Source organism: Microtus oregoni, unplaced genomic scaffold (genome assembly GCF_018167655.1).
Source record: "Microtus oregoni isolate MIOR12 unplaced genomic scaffold, Mior012 000004F_ref0000308, whole genome shotgun sequence".
NCBI classification, from domain to species: Eukaryota; Metazoa; Chordata; class Mammalia; order Rodentia; family Cricetidae; genus Microtus; species Microtus oregoni.
Window position 1 is genome coordinate 66,334,410 of NW_024543063.1, and position 19,708 is coordinate 66,354,117.

The 19,708-nt window shown below is 44.5% G+C and overlaps 1 protein-coding gene across 1 annotated transcript in view; it reads right to left on the reverse strand.

The window, feature by feature from the left end:
* Positions 1 to 19,330, reverse strand: part of LOC121446973 (carboxylesterase 1D-like) — a 37,011-nt gene extending 17,681 nt beyond the window's left edge. Inside the window, 6 exon segments of the mRNA XM_041649915.1 lie at positions 496 to 600; positions 5,736 to 5,889; positions 8,044 to 8,177; positions 13,554 to 13,698; positions 15,668 to 15,872; positions 19,279 to 19,330. Coding sequence (XP_041505849.1) covers positions 496 to 600; positions 5,736 to 5,889; positions 8,044 to 8,177; positions 13,554 to 13,698; positions 15,668 to 15,872; positions 19,279 to 19,330 — 795 coding nt within the window.
* Positions 19,331 to 19,708: the final 378 nt, after the last annotated feature.

Consider the following 19,708-nt stretch of genomic DNA (forward strand, 5'->3'; position numbering starts at 1 on the left):
TCTGATACTAGCTCGAATAGTGAAATTTGGATACAGAAGCACTATCTTCATTACTGCCAATTATCCCTATTAATATATTTATCTCTAACACACAAAATATACACAATCCTCCAGGATTTCAGGAGATCATTTGTTATGGAGGTTTCAAATATTGCTTCCTTCTCTTCTCAAATAGTTGACTGTAGGTATGTCATAGAATCTCTTTTTGCCTCAGTTTCTCCACACAGGTGAGGATGATGACTGTGCCTATTTTTAAGGAGATTGGACGTATATGATATGACTAAGACATGTGCAGGATCTCAGGGCATCTACACGATATTATTCACACAAAGGGGCCTTGGAGCCTGCATAGTGTGGTGCAGCTGGGGTCATCGCTCTCCTCCCATTCTCACTTCAGGCATCCATTGAGCATTTAAGATGAACCCCATGGAAAGCAAAATCCCCGAGGACCCTAGAAAAGCAAAGGGCACAGATGCTGTTCAGAGTGGTACGTACCTCAGCAACGGGCTTGACATTTTCTGTAAACAGAGCAGCAGTGAGGGCCACACCACTCTGGGAAATGGCCCTGTGGAAGAGGTTCTTGGCCAGAGGAGAAAGCACCTGGAAGGGGAGAGAAGAAGAGGAGGATATATGCTTACAAAGGTGGTCAGTTACTCTTTAGGGTTTCCTCCAGCTGCTCCTCTGCCCTGGCCATTCCTCTGTGGACATGGCAGATGACATGTCTCCTGGTCTGCTTCCCTGACATCTCTTTGGTTTGACATCCCCAAGAGAACATCAGTGGGATGGAAAAGAGACCAGGGTAAGAGACGGAGCAAGAATCATGTGGCAGGTGCTCAAAAGAACAACTGGAAAGACGGCTTGTTAACTCTGCCACAGAGCCTGTCCTGTAATTCCTATTTGTCAGAATATATCTTGAGAATAAGACCGTGGAGGCCTGCAAAAAATTTTTAAAGTGCTTATCCTTTGTCATAGTAAAACTTGGAAACAACTCAAGATCATAATATTACAATATTTGGCAGTAAGGATTTATTTTTACCATGAAATACTATGCAATTTTACAAGATATTACTGAAGAAACATTTTACAGGTAGGAATATGTTTATGTTGCATTACATATTAAAATTTATTTGGGGTAAAATAATGAAAGACCAAGTGTAGATATATGTAGTAATAGGGGCGGTGGGGCTGCGTCCCCGGCACCCCGGCTGCCTGCTTGGCTAGCTTATGCCCGAAATAATTACACGGAAACTGTATTCATTTTATCACTGCTTGGCCCATTCTCTTCTAGGCTAATTCTCACATATTAGTTTAGCCCATTTCTAATCATCTGTGTGTAGCACCCCAAGGTGCGCTTACCGGGGAGATTCTAGCCTATGTCCATCCTGGGTCGGAGCTTCATGCTGGGAGCGGGGCATGGCGTCTCTCTCAGGCATCTGCTCCTGAGAGGAGAGCTGTCGAGACTCTGACCTCACTTCCTCTTCCTCCCAGCGTTCTGTTCTGTCTACTCCTCCCACCTATCCTCTAACCAATAAAATGGGCCAGGCAGTTCCTTTATTAGCCAATGACCTTCCTCCATCATTTCCCCTTTTTCGGTTTAAACAAAAAAAAAAGGCTTTAACATAGCAAAATTACATATAACAAAACAGTTATCAAGTAAAAGTTACAATAATCTTTATCATAACTAAGGAAAACTATAACTATAACTAACTATTCTTAACTCCATCAAAGACTCCAGAAAGATATAATATTACCTAAGTAAACAAGAACTAAGAAACTTCAAACTCTAGAAATGACAAAGACATTTCGCTGCCTGGACAGTCACCCAAAGTTCCTCTGTACCGTTGGGGCATCCATCTTCAGCCTTCAGGCCCATGGTATCCAGCAGACATTTCCATAAAGCAGGAAAATTCAAAGTCAATTCAGTCATTATCTGTTGTGTCCTGCAGAATGTCTAGCAGACTCTTTCATGAATCAGGAACCCCGAAAGATCATCTCACCTTAGGCAAGTTCAGTAGTCCTCTCTCTGCGGGTTCTCTGTGTCCAGTTTATGCAATAGTCCAGGCAAGAGCAGTTTCTTGCCCAAATGGCTATCAAACTCCATAAGGATCCTCTTCGATGCCCATCTTCTTCTTGAAGTAGATTGGTGCTGCCAGGAGCACAGTGTCTCATTGTCATGAAAAGTCCTCAGTTATTAAAACATTAAATGTCCTATTCTGTAATCTTTGAAAGACATGAAGAATGTCTGTCTAAAATATATCTCTATATATCTAGAAAATCTAACTAACATGACTACAAGCTTTACTATTATCAATGATTATCCATTAACAACCTATATTTCTTAATTATACAGTACATATTTAAATGAACTACACAATCACCATACCTCAATCAAAATCAGAAACACTTATATATATAACAAAATTGACCTTAAATCTCTATCAATAAAGCAAAATCTATACTAATGTAAATTATTCATATCTATATCATATCCCCCTTTAAATGTAAAAGAACATTTATAAACATTTTTTGGGAATATGGGCGCAGTTATTTCTCTCCAAACTGCTTCCTGCTGAATGAGGGTGTCGTTAATTAGGTCTTTCATGGTATAACCTGTGTGCTAGTTTCATCTCAGTTGGCAGTTGAGCGAAGCAATTTTCTGAAGATGTTCACAACAACCCTTCAGGAGGGCGTGGTCCATCATACCAAATCGGAATAGAAGAAATGAACAGCGTCTCATCCTCTGTGAAAACAAAATAAGAAACTCCTTTCCAAAGTATCATATCCTTAGATCCAAATTCAAAATATCTATGTTGGATTAGTTCAGCAGCATTTATAAATAAATACCTTTTAGCAGCTGTTGCTCCTTCCTCAGCATTCAAATAATTCAAAGAGAGCATAATAGCATACAGTATCAAAATTCTCTGTGTATTTTCCATCTTTGTGCAGCTTTGTTTTAACCTCTATTTTGTTTATTTTTACTTTTAACTCTTTGCTTTTTGAGACAGGTTCTCTGTATCTTTGACCTGAAGTAACTCTGTAGACCAGGCTGTCTTTGAACTCTCAGAGATCCGCCTGTCTCTACCTCCCAGGCATTTGGGATTAAAGGTGTACACTGCTACACCTTGAACTCACAGAGATCTGTTTGTCTCTGCCTTCTAGGCACTGGGATTAAAGGCATGTGTTACCACACACAACAACTCTCTTCCTTTTTTTTGTTTTTTACTTTAAAAACTTCAACTTTGAGTCTGCATATATTTTTAACACACTTTAAACCATTCAGAAATTTTCTCTGTCTTTGAATCTCTCTTTACTGTATATCTCTCTTTTTCTGACCACATGAGTCTTTAATTTGCCAAGTAATCTCAGTAGGACTAAAGGCGTGGCTTTGCCAGCTAGATCCAGTCCATTTTTTAGCTTTCCAGCCTCATGGCGGATATACAGGCTGTAGCTATGTTTACTGCAACAACTGTATGGCATTTCAAGGTCCCTGCCAGCAAGTGAGCTACAACAGACAACACTCAAGTCCTCTCTCGGTAGACGGCCCTCCTGCCTCAAACAGTCAGAGTTTGCCCTGGCAGAATGGCCCAGAAAGCCGGCATTTTTAAACGGCGCAGCTTTTTTCCTGCTACGGCTGAAAACCGAAAAGCATGTGTTCAGCTTTTCGTCAACACCGTTTAAGTGTTTCGTGGCAGGACCTCTTAATGAGCTGCAGGCTTTGCAGCTAAAGCTGAGTCAGGAAGCCTCTCTTAAATGAGGCGCTTGCTTGCCTCTAGCAAGCAGAGTAGAACCGAGAAATTGCTGCTACCAAGAAACCAGGCACAATGCTTTCATTTTGTTCTAGAATTATTTCCCAAGCTGTCTCAGGCTTTATGTGGAAGCAGTCGTCCACGTGGGCACCATATGTAGTAATAAGGGCGGCGGGGCTGCGTTCTCAGCACCCCTGGCCGCCTGCCTGGCTAGCTTATGCCCGAAATAATTACACAGAAACTGTATTCATTTAATCACTGCTTGGCCCATTCTCTTCTAGGCTAATTCTCACATATTAATTTAGCCCATTTCTAATCATCTGTGTGTAGCACCCCAAGGTGCGCTTACCCGGGAGATTCTAGCCTATGTCCATCCTGGGTCGGAGCTTCATGCTGGGAGCGGGGCATGGCGTCTCTCTCAGGCGTCTGCTCCTGAGAGGAGAGCTGTCGAGACTCTGACCTCACTTCCTCTTCCTCCCAGCGTTCTGTTCTGTCTACTCCTCCCACCTATCCTCTAACCAATAAAATGGGCCAGGGCAGTTCCTTTATTAGCCAATGACCTTCCTCCATCAGATATATATTTCAAAGGAAAAGAAAAAGGGAGAGTAATTATACATGAAATAGAAAAAAGAGAGATTATGCATATATGGAAGAAGTCAGATAGATAATATAGACAGCTTAATAAAATTGTGGGTTAAGATTAGAGAAATAAAAATAAAAATAGTACAGTAATAATCCCTAGGTAGCAGGGAGATCAACAACATTCTTCTTTGCGTTAATCTGTATTCTCTCTTTTCTTTGCTTATGCATTTCCCCTTCTGAGTATGAAAACAATATATGTTTGAAAAATAGAGAAAATACATTAATATTAACTTTCTACTCAGCTCCAAGGCAGTTTCTTACAGCTCACAAAACATTCTGTATATTCCCTAGATATCACTCTGGCTCAGTCTCACACACCAAGGCACTTCACATCCCCTGTCTGTACCTGTGACCCATGTCTCTGCTCCATCCTTCCCCATTCTACCTATCCCTCCACTCTCACACCTACTTCCCCAGGACATCCAGGTTCTTCACAGTTGGCTGCCTCCCTCTTGGACATGCAAAGATGTCAGAAGACCTCAAGGGAAGCTCCACTCTATCTTTGGACCTTAAGTTTTCTTTGTGAGTAGATCTGGCTGGAAGCCAAATAAGGACACCTGATCTAGCTCATGCGGAACTCACACTCCTATTTGTACTTTTTACCATCATTACATTCCAGAAAAAGTTATATGTGTGAGTATGTAGAAACTGAAAGTTCTCCAGTCCCTGTATATGAAACTAAGCACGTGCGTGGTGCGTGCGAGAGAGAGAGAGAGAGAGAGAGAGAGAGAGAGAGAGAGAGACGTGATTCCCCTGTGTATGCTGTGTATACCATTGGTTAATAAAGAAACTTTCTTGAGCTTATAGCAGAGAAGGCAGAGCTAGGTAGGGAAAACTAAACTGAGTGCTGGGAGAAAGAAGGTGGAGTCAGAGAGAAGCCATGTAGCCCCACTGGAAACAGACCCCAGAACTTTACCCAGTAAGCCACAGCCTCGTGGTGATACACAGATTAATAGAAATGGGTTAAATTAAGATGTAAGACTTCACTAATAAGAAGCTAGAGCTAATGGGCCAAGCAGTGATTTAATTAATACAGTTTCTATGTGGTTATTTTGGGAGTCTGGGTGGCCAGGAAACAAACAAGTGGTCTCCAACAATGTGTGTGTGTGCATGCGTGTGTGTGTGCGTGCGTGCGTGCGTGTGTGTGTGTGTGTGTGTGTGTGTGTAGAAACCGAAAGTTCTTGAGTCTATGCTTGAGCTTCCCCAGGTAAAGGGCCATTGGACCTTAGGTCTCTGCCATCTGATGATGTGCTCTGAGTACAGTTTTGTAAGCCAAGATGCTCATGCCTGGATTGGACAGTGAATGGTTTTCAGGAGGTGCAGACACATAAACCCAGGGACACTTACAAGAGCAGAGACACTGAAAGCTCCTGCTGACCCTCCAAAGATGGTTACAGAGCCTGGGTTGCCCCCAAACTTGGCAATGTTGTCTTGGACCCAGCGCAGTGCAGCCACCTGGTCCAAGTGACCCCAGTTACCCCGGCTGTGTTCATCCCCTGTGCTGCAAGAGAACAGATTAGTGTTTAAGCAGAGATGTCATGGCAAAGCTCGCAAGGATCTCAATACCTCAAATGGGCTGGGGACTGCACACTTCAGTCCTGACACAGAAGTCTAACTGGATCTCACTTTACAACACTGCTCTATGTGGGGCTTTGTGCTTATCTTCCAGCAGCTCTGTACCAAGGGACCAGCATGCATCCAGCACTGCTCTGAGCTAGAGCACAGCTGGAAAGAAACCTCAAATCTCTGAGTACTTTCATCTAACACTGCTGACCACGAACCGGTAGCTGAAGAGAGAATGATTCCAGACAGAAAAAGAAAATCAGGCAAACACCATGGCAGATGTGGGCCTGAGAAGTTCATGTTTTATTTCTTTTCACTGGGAAAGGCCTCTTTGAGACACTGGGTTGGGTGGAGACCTGAATAAAATGAGGACAGAAGCCTTGGGACTGTCCAAGGAGTGGAGTTAGACTTAGAAGAAGCAGCAGGAGCAAAGATTCCAGGCTGGGGGACAATAGTGTAGACACGGCTGCTGTGAGCCTTGGAAAGTGCCTTTGTGTCATTGTAAGGGACATGGACACACTGCTAAGAGACAGCACAGGCCTTCCTGTCTCAGAGAACACTCCAAGCAAAACGACTGTCATATTAAAATGTCAGGTATATAATAATAAATTATTCTAATAATTATCCCTGCCAGAGAAGCAGAGCTTTGATTAGATTGCAACAGAGGGTTGAAATGGCTGCAGAGACCCAGAACTTTGGTTAAAGTTGTGGCAGAGGGTCGCAGTCACTGTACAGACTCAGAACTTTGATTAGAGTTGCAGGAGAGGGTCACAGTGGCTGCACAGACCCAGAGTTTGATTAGAGTTGCAGCAAAGGTTACAGTGGCTGCACAGACCCAGAGCATTGATTAGAGTTGCAGCAGAGGTTGAAGGGGCTTCACAGATTCAGAGCATTGATTAGAGAAGCAACAGAGGGTTGTAGTCACTGCACAGACTCAGAGATTTGATTAGAGTTGCAGCAGAGGGCCGCGATGGCTGCAGAGACCCAGAGCTCTGATTAGAGTTGCAGTAGAGGGTCACAGTGGCTGCACAGACCTAGAGTTTGATTAGAGTTGCAGTAGAGGGTTGTAGTCACTGCACAGACCCAGAGCTCTGATTAGAGTTGCAGTACAGGGTTGTAGTCACTGCACAGACCCAGAGCTCTGATTAGAGTTGCAGTACAGGGTTGTAGTCACTGCACAGACCCAGAGCTCTGATTAGAGTTGCAGTAGAGGGTTGTAGTCACTGCACAGACCCAGAGCTCTGATTAGAGTTGCAGGAGAGGGTCACAGTGACTGCACAGACCTAGAGTTTGATTAGAGTAGCAGCAGAGGTTGCAGTCACTGCACAGATCCAGAGCTCTGATTAGAGTGGCAGCAGAGGTCACAGTGGTTGCTGTGGCATGGAGAAGAGCTGTTCGCCAGTAGGTTCACTGCTAGGATTCTGGTCTCTACTGTAATATGGAATTATTTATCTGTGAAAGAACACGTGATTGATAAGATCAAAGACAAGGTGATTATGTCACATAGGGCACAACTTTAAGAGGGATCTGTAGAGAACTCATGGGACCTAGTTCATCAAAGGAACTTTGTGATAAAAATAGCAAGATCTGGACTGGAGCAAAGGCTCAGTGCATAACAGCAATTGCTACTTCTGTCAAGTATCCAGTGTCAATTCCCAGCACACAGTGGCATCTCATAATCAACCGTAACTCCAGTTCCAGGGATCTGAAGCCCTCTTCTGGCCTCTGTAGGCATAGCTTACTTGGTTTACAAACATACATGTAGGCAAAACACGCATATGCGTGAAATAAAAATGAACACATCTTTAAATTTTTTTTTTGAAATAACCAGATCTCCCCTACCCCTGGCTTTCCACCTCGCCATGTGGTCTTTTCATGAACATTCTGTTCTTCTACAATGTTTTATTTTTCATCTAAGGGCCATCAACAGTAGGTTGGTTGATGAAGCTAGCCAATCTTCCACTTTCAGCCCCTCAAAGCTTGTGTTAAATAAAACTTCTGTGTAATTAACTCGCTTCGAGTATTTTGTGTTATTAACAGGAAATAGTCAATGTAATGGCTAATGTGTAGACTAGAAAGTACAGTATCTTACCTGAAGAATCCCCAAATGCCAAGGCGGTACTGAATGGAAACCACCACCACATTTTCGTGGGCAGAGAGGGCCAGTCCATCATAGGTGGATGCTCCACCCACTACCAGTGCGCCTCCGTGGATCCACACCATCACCTGGACAAGAGCATAACCAAGTTTGCAGTCCATAGCTTCAGTGCAGAGAGCCTGCTTTTGGTGCTGCTGGGGAGTCGGGTCATAGGTAGCAGACTTGGGAACACAGTGAATGTTGTTTGGTTTGGTCATCAACCTCTGTTTTGCTCACTATGGCTGTCATGCGCACGACAGCAATGCCCCAGCAAGGCTATAACATGTATCTCTCTATTTCAAACTCTCTCAGTTCCTGCCCAGAATGTAATGTAACTCAGTACTCCCTGTATTTCTCATTTCTCAAATGCTCACAAGATTCTCCAACTGAGAGCATCATTATGGGAACAGCTCAAAGGTAAATATGATTCCCTCACCCCCAGTGAGGTCTTATCGCTCTATGCCTCAGTGAAGATGAAAGTGTCAGCTTTTGTATTTCTGCTTCATCTCATCCCAGGTAACTTCTCGGTGCTGTACTAGACTTTCCCACAGGTAAGTGATTTTTCTGGTGAGACACATATATCCTGATGGCGCTCCTTCCTAATGTGCCTCTTTATGCACACCCAAGTCCCCCTACCCTGCCAATCCCATTTCATACTTGCTTTCTTCAGAAAGTCTCCTGTAGCATTATCTCTGTGCCGACTATATACCAGCCCCTCTAATAGACTTGAGGTTAAGAGGAGGTATAATTCATATTTTTTTATTTAAAGAATTCATCAGTAAGGGAAGAAATGAGAGCATGAAAATAATATCCAGATTATAGTAATGAAAACCAAAATTGCAACAGATCCAGAATTGTTCTATGCACTAGAAATAACCTAGTCACATGGCAGGGAAAGGATTTTCCTATGTGACAGCTAAGAAGTGTTCCTCTTTGCCGAGAGATCACAGAAAACAGAGGTAGAGGCAAAGCTTCCACCTGGCCCCAACCCCTGGATGCCAAGTTGCCCAGCCCCTGCTCATGGCTGCAGTGCAGTGAGCTTACAGTGAGCCAGGACCCAGACTGTCCAGCAGGGTGCCTAGTGTGTCAGCACGGCTGTGAGCACTTAGGAGATGCAGCTTTCGAGTCTTTGAGCTCTCAGAGGACAGTTCCCACGTGAGGAAACAGGCTGAGGTTAGAAACAGCTCTGCTCTCTCATCCTCTGAGAAGCACAGATCCTGTCTCTCTAAAACCCATGTCCACAGCTGGAGGATCTCCCAGGATATCTTCTGTCATGGTGCCCTCAAGCCTGTCTCCTCCCCTGGGCATCCCTGCCACCTCAGGAGAGGCTGAGTCAGTGCCATCTAAGAGTGAAGGCTGAGCCAAAGGACGGTGTACAATGATGTGCTGAAGAGTGATGGAGGAAGGTCATTGGCTAATAAAGGAACTGCCCTGGCCCATTTTATTGGTTAGAGGATAGGTGGGAGGAGTAAACAGAACAAAATGCTGGGAGGAAGAGGAAGTGAGCTCAGAGACTCCACAGCTCTCTCGGGAGCAGTGATTTAAAAGAATACAATGTCTGTGTAATTATTTTGGGTAAAGCTAGCCGTGGGGGCGGCCGGGTGCCGGGGACGCAGCCCCGCTGCCCCTACTACTACAGACTGGCGCCCACGTGGACAACTGCTTCCACATAAAGCCTGAGACAGCTTGGGAAGTAATTCTTGAACAAAATGAAAGCATTGTGCCTGGTTTCTTGGTAGCAGCAATTTCTCGGTTCTACTCTGCTTGCTAGAGGCAAGCAAGCGCCTCATCTAAGAGAGGCTTCCTGACTCAGCTTTAGCTGCAAAGCCTGCAGCTCATTAAGAGGTCCTGCCACGAAACACTTAAATGGTGTTGACGAAAAGCTGATCACATGCTTTTCGGTTTTCAGCCATAGCAGGAAAAAAGCTGCGCCATTTAAAAATGCCGGCTTTCTCTCGAAAAACCAAAAAAATAAAAAAAAAAAAAAAAAAAAAATGCCGGCTTTCTGGGCTGTCCTGCCAGGACAAACTCTGACTCTTTTACGCAGGCGGTTTGTGCAGTTTGCAAGCACAGGCTGTTGAAGCTCGCTTGCTGGCTACAGCCAGTACCTCAGCCATGAGGCTGGAAAGCTAAGGAATGGACTGGATCCAGCTGACAAAGCCACGCCTTTAATCCTACTGATATTGCTTGGTAAATTAAAGATTCATGTGGTCAGAAAAAAGAGAGATATACAGTAAAGAGATTCAAAGACAAAGAAAATTTTTAAATGGTTTACAGTGTGTTAAAAATATATGCAGACTAAAAGTTGAAGTTCTTAAAGTAAAAAACAAAAAAAAAGAAAGAGAGTTGTGTGTGGTAGCACACACCTTTAATCCCAGTGCCTAGAAGGCAGAGGCAAACAGACCTCTGTGAGTTCAAGGTGTAGTAGCTTACACCTTTAATCCCAATGCCTGGGAGGCAGAGACAGGCGGATCTCTGAGAGTTCAAAGACAGCCTGGTCTACAGAGTTACTTCAGGTCAAAGATACAGAGAACCTGTCTCAAAAAGCAAAAAGTTAAAAGTAAAAATAAATGAAATAGAGGTTAAAACAAAGGTGTAATAAGATGGAAAATAAACAGAGAATTTTGATACTGTATGATATTATGCTCTCTTTGAATTGTTTGAATGCTGAGGAAGGAGCAACAGCTGCTAAAAGATATTTATTTATAAATACTGCTGAACTAATCCAACATAGATATTTTAAATTTGTATCTAAGGATATGATACTTTGGAAAGGAGTTTCTTATTTTGTTTTCACAGAGGATGAGACGCTGTTCATTTCTTCTATTCCGATTTGGTATGATGGACCACGTCCTCCTGAATGGTTCCTGTGCACGCCTTCAAAAAATTGCTTCGCTCAACTGTCAACTGAGATGAAACTAGCACACAGGTTATACCATGAAAGACCTAATTAACGACGCCCCCATTCAGCAGGAAGCAGTTTGGAGAGAAAAAACTGCGCCCATGTTCCCAAATATGGTTTATAAACGTTCTTTTACATTTAAAGGGGGATATGATATAGATATGAATAATTTGCATTAGTATAGATTTTGCTTTATTGATAGAGATTTAAGGTCAATTTTGTTATATGTATAAGTGTTTCTGATTTTGATTAAGGTATTGTGATTGTGTAGTTCATTTAAATATGTACTGTATAATTAAGAAATATAGGTTGTTAATGGATAATCATCGATAATAGTAAAGCTTGTAGTCATGTTAATTAGATTTTCTAGATATATAGAGATATATTTTAGATAGACATTCTTCATGTCTTTCAAAGATTACAGAATATGGCATTTTAAATGTTTTAATAACTGAGGACTTTTCATGACAATGAGACACTCTGCTCCTGGCAGCACCAATCTACTTCAAGAGGAAGATGGGCATCGAAGAGGCACCTTATGGAGTTTGATAGCCATTTGGGCAAGAAACTGCTCTTGCCTGGACTATTGCATAAACTGGACACAGAGAACCCACAGAGAGAGGACTACTGAACTTGCCTAAGGTGAGATGATCTTTCGGGGTTCCTGATTCATGAAAGAGTCTGCGAGACATTCTACAGGACACAACAGATAGTGACTGAACTGACTTTGAATTTTCCTGCTTTATGGAAATGTCTGCTGGATACCATGGGCCTGAAGGCTTGAAGATGGATGCCCCAACGGTACAGAGGAACTTTGGGTGACTGTCCAGGCAGCAAGATGTCACTGTCATTTCTAGAGTTTTAAAAGTTGCTTTTTTCTTGTTTGCTTAGGTAGTATTGTATCTTTCTGGAGTCTTTGATGGAGTTAAGAATAGTTAGTTATAGTTATAGTTTTCCTTAGTTATGATAAAGATTATTGTAACTTTTACTTGATAACTGTTTTGTTATATGTAATTTTGCTATGTTAAAGTTAAAGCCTTTTTTTTTTTTTGTTTAAACCGAAAAAGGGGAAATGATGGAGGAAGGTCATTGGCTAATAAAGGAACTGCCCTGGCCCATTTTATTGGTTAGAGGATAGGTGGGAGGAGTAAACAGAACAAAATGCTGGGAGGAAGAGGAAGTGAGCTCAGAGACTCCACAGCTCTCTCGGGAGCAGACGCCTCAGAGAGAGACGCCATGCCCCGCTCCCGGGATGAAGCTCCGACCCAGGATGGACTAGGCTGGAATCTCCCTGGTAAGCGCACCTTGGGGTGCTACATACAGATGATTAGAGGTGGGCTAAATTAATATGTGAGAATTAGCCTAGAAGAGAATGGGCCAGGCAGTGTTTGGAGGAATACAGTGTCCGTGTAATTATTTCGGGGCATAAGCTAGCCATGTGGGCGGCCGGGTGTGGGGGACGCAGCCCTGCCGCCCTTATTACTTCAGAAGAGGGTATGATGTCACTGCAGACCCGAGGGCAAGGTCCTGAAACACAGGGCTTGAGTTTCTCCTTTCTCTAACCCCATGTCTGACCATCGTGTTTGGGGCTACTCAGTGCACTGTAGAAGATGGGGATGTGTGAGAGTAAGGTTTATCCTCGTCTCCCCATGACTGCTGAGCACATGTAGTACTTAATTTTAACACATAAGTCTACAAATTATCCCCCATGCCAGGGCTCCACACCAAAGGGCTTCTGGGAAATTTGTTGGTTGTTGCCCTTTTACAACCAAAGGGCCACCTTCCTTTCCATCTCCAGACATCAGACACCCACCCACCCCCAACCCTGTGATCAGCGCCTGGCAGCCTATCCCATCTCTGGCACTGTGTTTCCATGTGAAATGACCCACTTGGTCATCAGACCATGCCAAAGACAGCTAGACAAGGAAATGAGCTACACAGGTGCTGCCTATGCGAGAGAAAGGGCTGATGGGATTGGCTCAGTGGTCTCATTTCTCATTCCCTCATGGGACAGTGAAAGCCATTACCTGGCAACGGAAGTTTTTACATTTGTCACACATGGTCTGAAAATAAATGTGTCATATGCCCTCCCTCCCAGGCCCTGTCTAGAAGCACAGGTATGATGGGCAGATCACACATGGCCTGAGAATAAAGGTGACACACTCCCTTCTTTCCCACAGCCTCAGTTTCTCTAACCACAGTGAGATTTAGGTTGCTGAATTTCCCCTGAGAGTCCTTTTCAATTTCCCCTTTTAAAGAACAATCTCTTAGTCTTTCTGGGGATCAGAGTCTAACCTAATATTGAAAACAAACATTCTTTTCCTTCTATTTGTGTGAGAAAACTTGGAAATTGAAGATGTACATTCCAAATGTACCGTGATCTCCACTGAAATCTAATGTCACTGGCAAAATCCGAGGTCACATTGTGAAAAAGAAAACTTTGGTTCTGGAATCAGCCCTGGCCTGTGAACCACTGCTATCAGCTGCCGTCATCCCTTTCTGGTTGCCTAGAAGAGCTGGAAGCTGGAACTCAGCTCTCTGGTCCAGTGGTCCCCACACTTACTGGCAGCTGGCTGTCCTTTGTCAAGTCAGCAGGTGTGTATATATTCAGATAGAGACAGTCTTCAGAAAACTGTAGAGGGATGTTCTCCTTTCTGTTGGTGAAAAGTTCTGAGAGTACCTGTCCTCCAACTGCATCTTGGGAGCACCTGGGAGGAGAGAGAGAATATCTAAGGTTCCACTAGATTGAAGTTTGGACATATTACCCCAGAGTTGACCTTGTACTTGGAGTTTTGAGCATATAACTGAAGTTATTCACATGGGACTGGAGTCATTGTCAGGGATAAGAGAGTCTTTAATAGGTTCCTGATGGGTCTTCTGAGATGCTAGATTCTCCCAAGACTGCAGAAGCAGCACTTTGTATCTCTCCCTTCCTGGAGCCTTTGAGGTGGACCATGAAGAGAGACACTCAGATGCTGACCGCCTTAGACAGTGACGCTCCCTGCACTGTCTGGACAAGGTTTGCTCACTGGGTGGTGAGTTGACAATGGAGGTAAACATACTCTCTCTTGGATATCTTTCATAAAACAGGAAAATGACCTGCAGTGACAGCCTGTTACAAGTCAGGGAAGCTATCTTTGGGGGACACCACAGGAAGACATCCTTCTGGTTCTGTCTCTACCGCTGATATACTGGGCAAACTTGGCTAAATTGCTTCCTCTGGCTTTAGCCTGCATGGCCAGGTGAAGTGAGTGCTGTCTCTAAGCACCTCACCATCTGGCCTGCTAAAGGTTCTTTCATCTTCCTTTCCCAGCAATAACCATCGTGGGCTGCCCTGATCAAGGGTCCCACAGTCCAGTGTAGAGTGGAGTTGGTAGCAATAATTGAGTTCTGTGGAGTTCCAGGCCCTGAAAAACATCGCCTTGAGCAGGAAGTCATTCAAGATGCTCATCAGCCCCAAGTGTCCACTATCCTGTTTCCCAGATGGTGTCTGGCTTCCGGTTTGTCAAATAGAAACTGGAGGTGCTCAGATCACATGCCTCCATAGCTGTGCCGTGATAGACATGGAAAAGGAAAGGTGGCTTACAAAACGTCTCTATCCTAAATAATTTCCCCACCCAGTGGGAGAAAGAAGACAATTCACAGAAACAGAAAATGAACATCCTATAGGGGATGACAGGTTCAACTTCATTAGTGTTTAGAACCCACAAATGAAGACCAACGTTGCATTATTTTATTTTTACAATGTTTTGCTGCTTATCCAATATATACATTTTTTGAGCAAGGCAATACCTGGAGAAAGTTCCACCGAATGGAAGTTTTCCTATTTCCACGGGAAAAGTGTGTGCGGCTTAGATATTTCTGGAGACAAACTGATCAAATTCCTACGTTTTGATTTGAACTTATTCCCAATTCCCATGATTGTGTGCAATGATTTGGTCACAGCAAACATATCACAGTGTAGTTAACTGTCAAGGACATTAAAAGAACTTAACCCAAACAAAATATTAGGGGTATAAAGTCTAGTTTAATATCTAGTTAATATAACCACTAAACATTGATTGCTACATTTATAGTGCAGAATAATGTCGATGTTGTAAATGTTATCCAAATTTTCTGTCTTTTTAATCCCTGTATAAAGAAGGACAAACACAAACAAAAGACTGGAAATACAACCTCAAATGCTAACAGTAATTCTGTGTAGCTGACTTGTACATGATATTTAACTTTCTTTACATTTATTTCTTTGTTCGCCCCTGACTTCAGTTTTCAGTATTTATGTCTTATATTTGCAATCAGAATGGAAAAAATAGCAAATAATATTTTTAGAAGAAATGAATACAATGATAAGGAGGCAGCCAGGAGTGGAATCTTGGAAAACCTCAGAACTAACTCGCTGAGGGCACAAATACTGTCTACACTGACATATTTAGGAAGCTGTCTGGACTCGGTGGGCTTCTCCACTTGGGTCCTACGTTGACTGAGGAACACTAACTACTGCACAGCTGTGACTAGGTGGCTGTGCAGACTTGGGCGTGAGAACTTGCCGTCACCCTCACTCTTCACCCATACAGCCCCGCCCACCCACTCTCAAGCAACACCAAGGGTCTAGACAGGAGAATAAGGTACCTTACTTCATCCCCTCTACTTTGAAAGAAGCCTATCCCAGTGGCTTACATAGGAGGGTAGGAGGTGGTGTTCTTCACAAAGCTCCAGGGCTCTGCAGGCTGTGGTGGAGCAAACCTCAGGGAGCCAAGAGGAGGCTTGGCAAAGGGGACTCCCAGGAAGACGGCCACAGGCTGTGCAAATCCTTTTAAACTGACGTACTTCCCCAGGACTTTGCCATGAACAGTGTTCACCACAGGTGGTGAGGACAGGTGCCCTGTTGGACAAGAGAAAATGGGAACACACCAGTAAGGAAAAGGCAGACCTGCATTCCTGGTGAGTTTGTCACTTTAGGACTGATGGCATTGATAAAATCAACTGAATCCTTCTGGAACACGCCTTTAATCCCAGCACTTGAGAGGCAGGACAGGTAGATCTCTGTGAATTCAAGGCCGGCATGATCTACAGAGAGAGGGAGTTTCAGGACAGCCAGAGCTACACTAAGAAACCAAGTCTTAAAAAAAAAAAAATCATCCAGCCGAAGTCACTGCAGAAGGAGAGACAGAGAGGGCATGAATATGAGCTTTGGCTTCCACTAGAAACGTCCACCTATTGGGATCCTGGTGCAGAGCTGCAGACTGGGTGCGATGATGGACTATGGTGGTCCCTGCCCGCAGGAGGGCTCACCTGGTAGGAGGGCAGCAGACACACCATACTTACTGCTGAGATGATGGGCTAGCGGTGGTCCCTGCCTGCAGGAGGGCTCACCTGGTAGGAGGGCAGCAGACACACCATACTTACTGCTGAGTGCATGAGGTTGTGTCCTGAGATGGCAGAGGGAGTGAGGCCTCCTGATTGGTCACAGGAGAGCTGTGACTTAGAGTATGGGGGATGAGTGAAAAGGGGAAGGTGGCGGGGGTGGGGCTGATAGAACAGGAAGGAGAAAGGGGTGGGGCTGATGGAACAGGAAGGAGAAAGTGCTATGGCTCACAAAAAGCATGGCACCTGCCTGAGAGGGTGGGTTTTCTATGCCTGCCCTCAGGAGGGACCCATGGGAGGGAAAGATAATCCTGGATGAGAAAGTGCCTGCCGGGGAAGGCCCTGGATGACCGGAAAAGGGGTTTTAATTAGAGGACAAATAAATAGCAGAAATAGTTCTGTGGTAAAGCAGACACTAAGCTTCTAGAATATTCTTTTTATAGTTCTGAGCACACTCTTCCCGAGGGGAGGGACTGAACATCAAACCATCTCTCCCACTGTCTCCTTTCTTGTAGAAGAGACAGTTTCGGCAGCTTCCTCACCTCTCCTATGATGTGGGAGTGTCATATATCAATCTGTTGATTTCATTGGTTAAGCAATAAAGAAACTGCTTGGCCCTGTGGGTGGAGTAAACAGAACAAAATGCTGGGAGGAAGAGGAAGTGAGGTCAGACTCCACATCTTTCCTCTCGGGAGCAGACGCCTCAGAGAGAGACGCCATGCCCCGCTCCCGGGCAGACACACGCCATGAAGCTCCGACCAGGATGGACTAGGCTAGAATCTTCCCGGTACGACCGGTTCTCACAGATTATTAGAGATGGGTTGATCGGGATATCAGAATTAGCCAGTAAGGGCTAGAGCTAAAGGGCCAAGCAGTGTTTAAATGAATACAGTTTGTGTGTTGTTATTTCAGGTAAAGCTAGCCATGCGGGCGGCTGGGGTGCTGGGGACGCAGCCCTACCACCCTTATTACTACACTCCTATTTCTACCCATTGTGGGACCTGAACAAGCCAGGCTGGTCTTTTCTTATACATCTGGTGAACTTACACACACTTGATCATGGCCACTCTGATTCTTCTCTCATCTAACCTCAAGGTTTTCAGTTTGTCAGAACAACCTTTATTGGGCAGGCCCTCTTCTTTCATTCTTAATCTGTTTTCCTTTGAATAGATATGTACAAACAGCCTCTACCTTAGGGTATTCTGGAAGACCATGGAGAATGGGTGGGAGGCTGACAAGCATCTCCCACAGTTCAAAGAGGTGAAGGAGGGTAGAGTCTGAACAGAAGGAGCCTGGGGCCCGTGTTAGCTTGGCAATGACTTCTACCCTAGAGTGGTTAGAAACAGATCAGCCAGGGTCGAATGCCTCGTGTCTAGTGGAAACACAACAATGACACCAACATCATGTAGTTATGTATTTAAAAATTATGTGATACACAACATGCATTACTGAACACTTGCTGTGTGCTCCAGCACCATCTGTCTCCTTACACAGTTCCTCAAAGAAGCCTTGCCAGCTGCCTACTCAACAGGTGAGCAGGGAAGATTTCAACATGTTCCCATCACCTAAAGATGACAATGGGATTGTTTTGCAGGGTAGCCAGCAGCGAGGGAAATTTCCACTCGGAATTTCTGTCTGTTCTTACTCTGCCCTGCCTTTTGGTTCAAACCTTGCACTGTTACACAGACAGAAAGAAGATATGAATCTAGACAGAGCTTTCAGGATTCTGACGGCCGAGCACTGGGCTAGACTCCAGAGTCAAAAATAGACTTGGGCATTTGCAACATTAGGGAGTTGCATTCCCAGGTTGCCTCAGTCTTTCCTCCATGTAGGGACACAGGCATATGCCAAGGCCCCTCATTCACCTCAGTACTGACAGTGGATTTTACTTTCTATATCTGTTGCTTTGATGCATGAGGCTCTGCATATCCTGAGGGACCTGTGACCCCCAGAGTCTAACTAATACAGTTATAATAATAATAATCCAGTTTCCTCCTTTATCTAAGTGTCTTGCCTCAGTCACCACACCCGTCCTGGTCTCCAAGATCTAAACACCAAAAACCTGAGGACAGTCATATAATTCCCAGACCCCTGAAGAGTTTCAGGTCGCCATCTCTAGGCCAGCTAACTCCTCCTCTCTTCTTTCCAACTGAAACTATAATGATTGTCCTTGCCCTTGTCCCTCCACTGCCCTGGTTCTGACTGACCCACTGTTTCCTCTTCTACACCATCCCTGTGATCTGTCCCTGTCTCTTGAGAGCTTGAGGACAAAATCTTCATTTCAATAGTTTGATGTAACCAAGGCAAAATTTCTGCTAATGCATTAAGTTTTTACTCAATCTTTTTGCATATCTCTTGACCTAACCTCTTGCCTATCTCTAGAACTAGGGCATCCTAAATGATGTAGAAACAACCTCAAACAACCTCCTATTTTGTCCTCAGTGAAGAGGAGGCCCTGGCATCTCTACTGTAGAGGGGGGTCATCTGGACACTGCACCATCTAGGCACCCACAAGTTAAGGACATAGACTTGGAGTTGGGTATAGACTTGGAGTTGGATATGGACATGGAGTTGTTGACTGGGAGTCAGTCTTGTGTCTGGCTCCTGAATTTATATTTCCAACATTTTGCTCAGTCTCTCTATGACCTGCGTGCAGACTGACTAAGAACCCCGGGGAAACAGACTAACCTTTCTCCAGCTTTCCTGTGCCAGCTGCCTTTAACTGGATATTCAGTAGCTGTCCTCGCCTAGGTCTCTGAAAGACTAAGGTTCTTTGGACTTCACAGCACCACTTCAGGAAAGCAAAAAAATCACCAAGCAACCAGGTCTATTTTGTCCTTGCCCTGCGAATGTCATCATCCACTTGTGCCCAGAACAAAGACTGAGAATGTACACCCAGGCATTTGTAATCTGAAAGAACTTACCCCAAGCTGTGCAAGCAGCAAGAGAAAGCCAGGCCAGAGGGTAGAGCCGCATTGTGGACGGACAGGACTCCGCGGGTCTGTGAGGTATCTGATGCTCTAGCAATGCTTCTCCTGTGGACCCTGGGACCCGCCTCCTTAAGTTTTCATCAACCAGGCCAGTTATGTAACCTAAGATGACACAAAAGCTCTCCTCTTCCAAAGAGCTCCCTGGGTGTCAGTTGGGACCTCCAAGCCACACCCACTAGGAGTTTAACCTCTTTTATCTGGTCCGTATCCAATACTCAGATTACAAACAACCGGACTCCTACCCAACAGCTTCTTATGTATGTGGTTCTCCCTCAATGCTCTTGCTCTCACCTCAGTGAACCTTGGACTCCTAGGAGGCAGCAGCAGGGAGGTGCCTGCAGGTAGGGGGAGGTTTTGGTCTGGG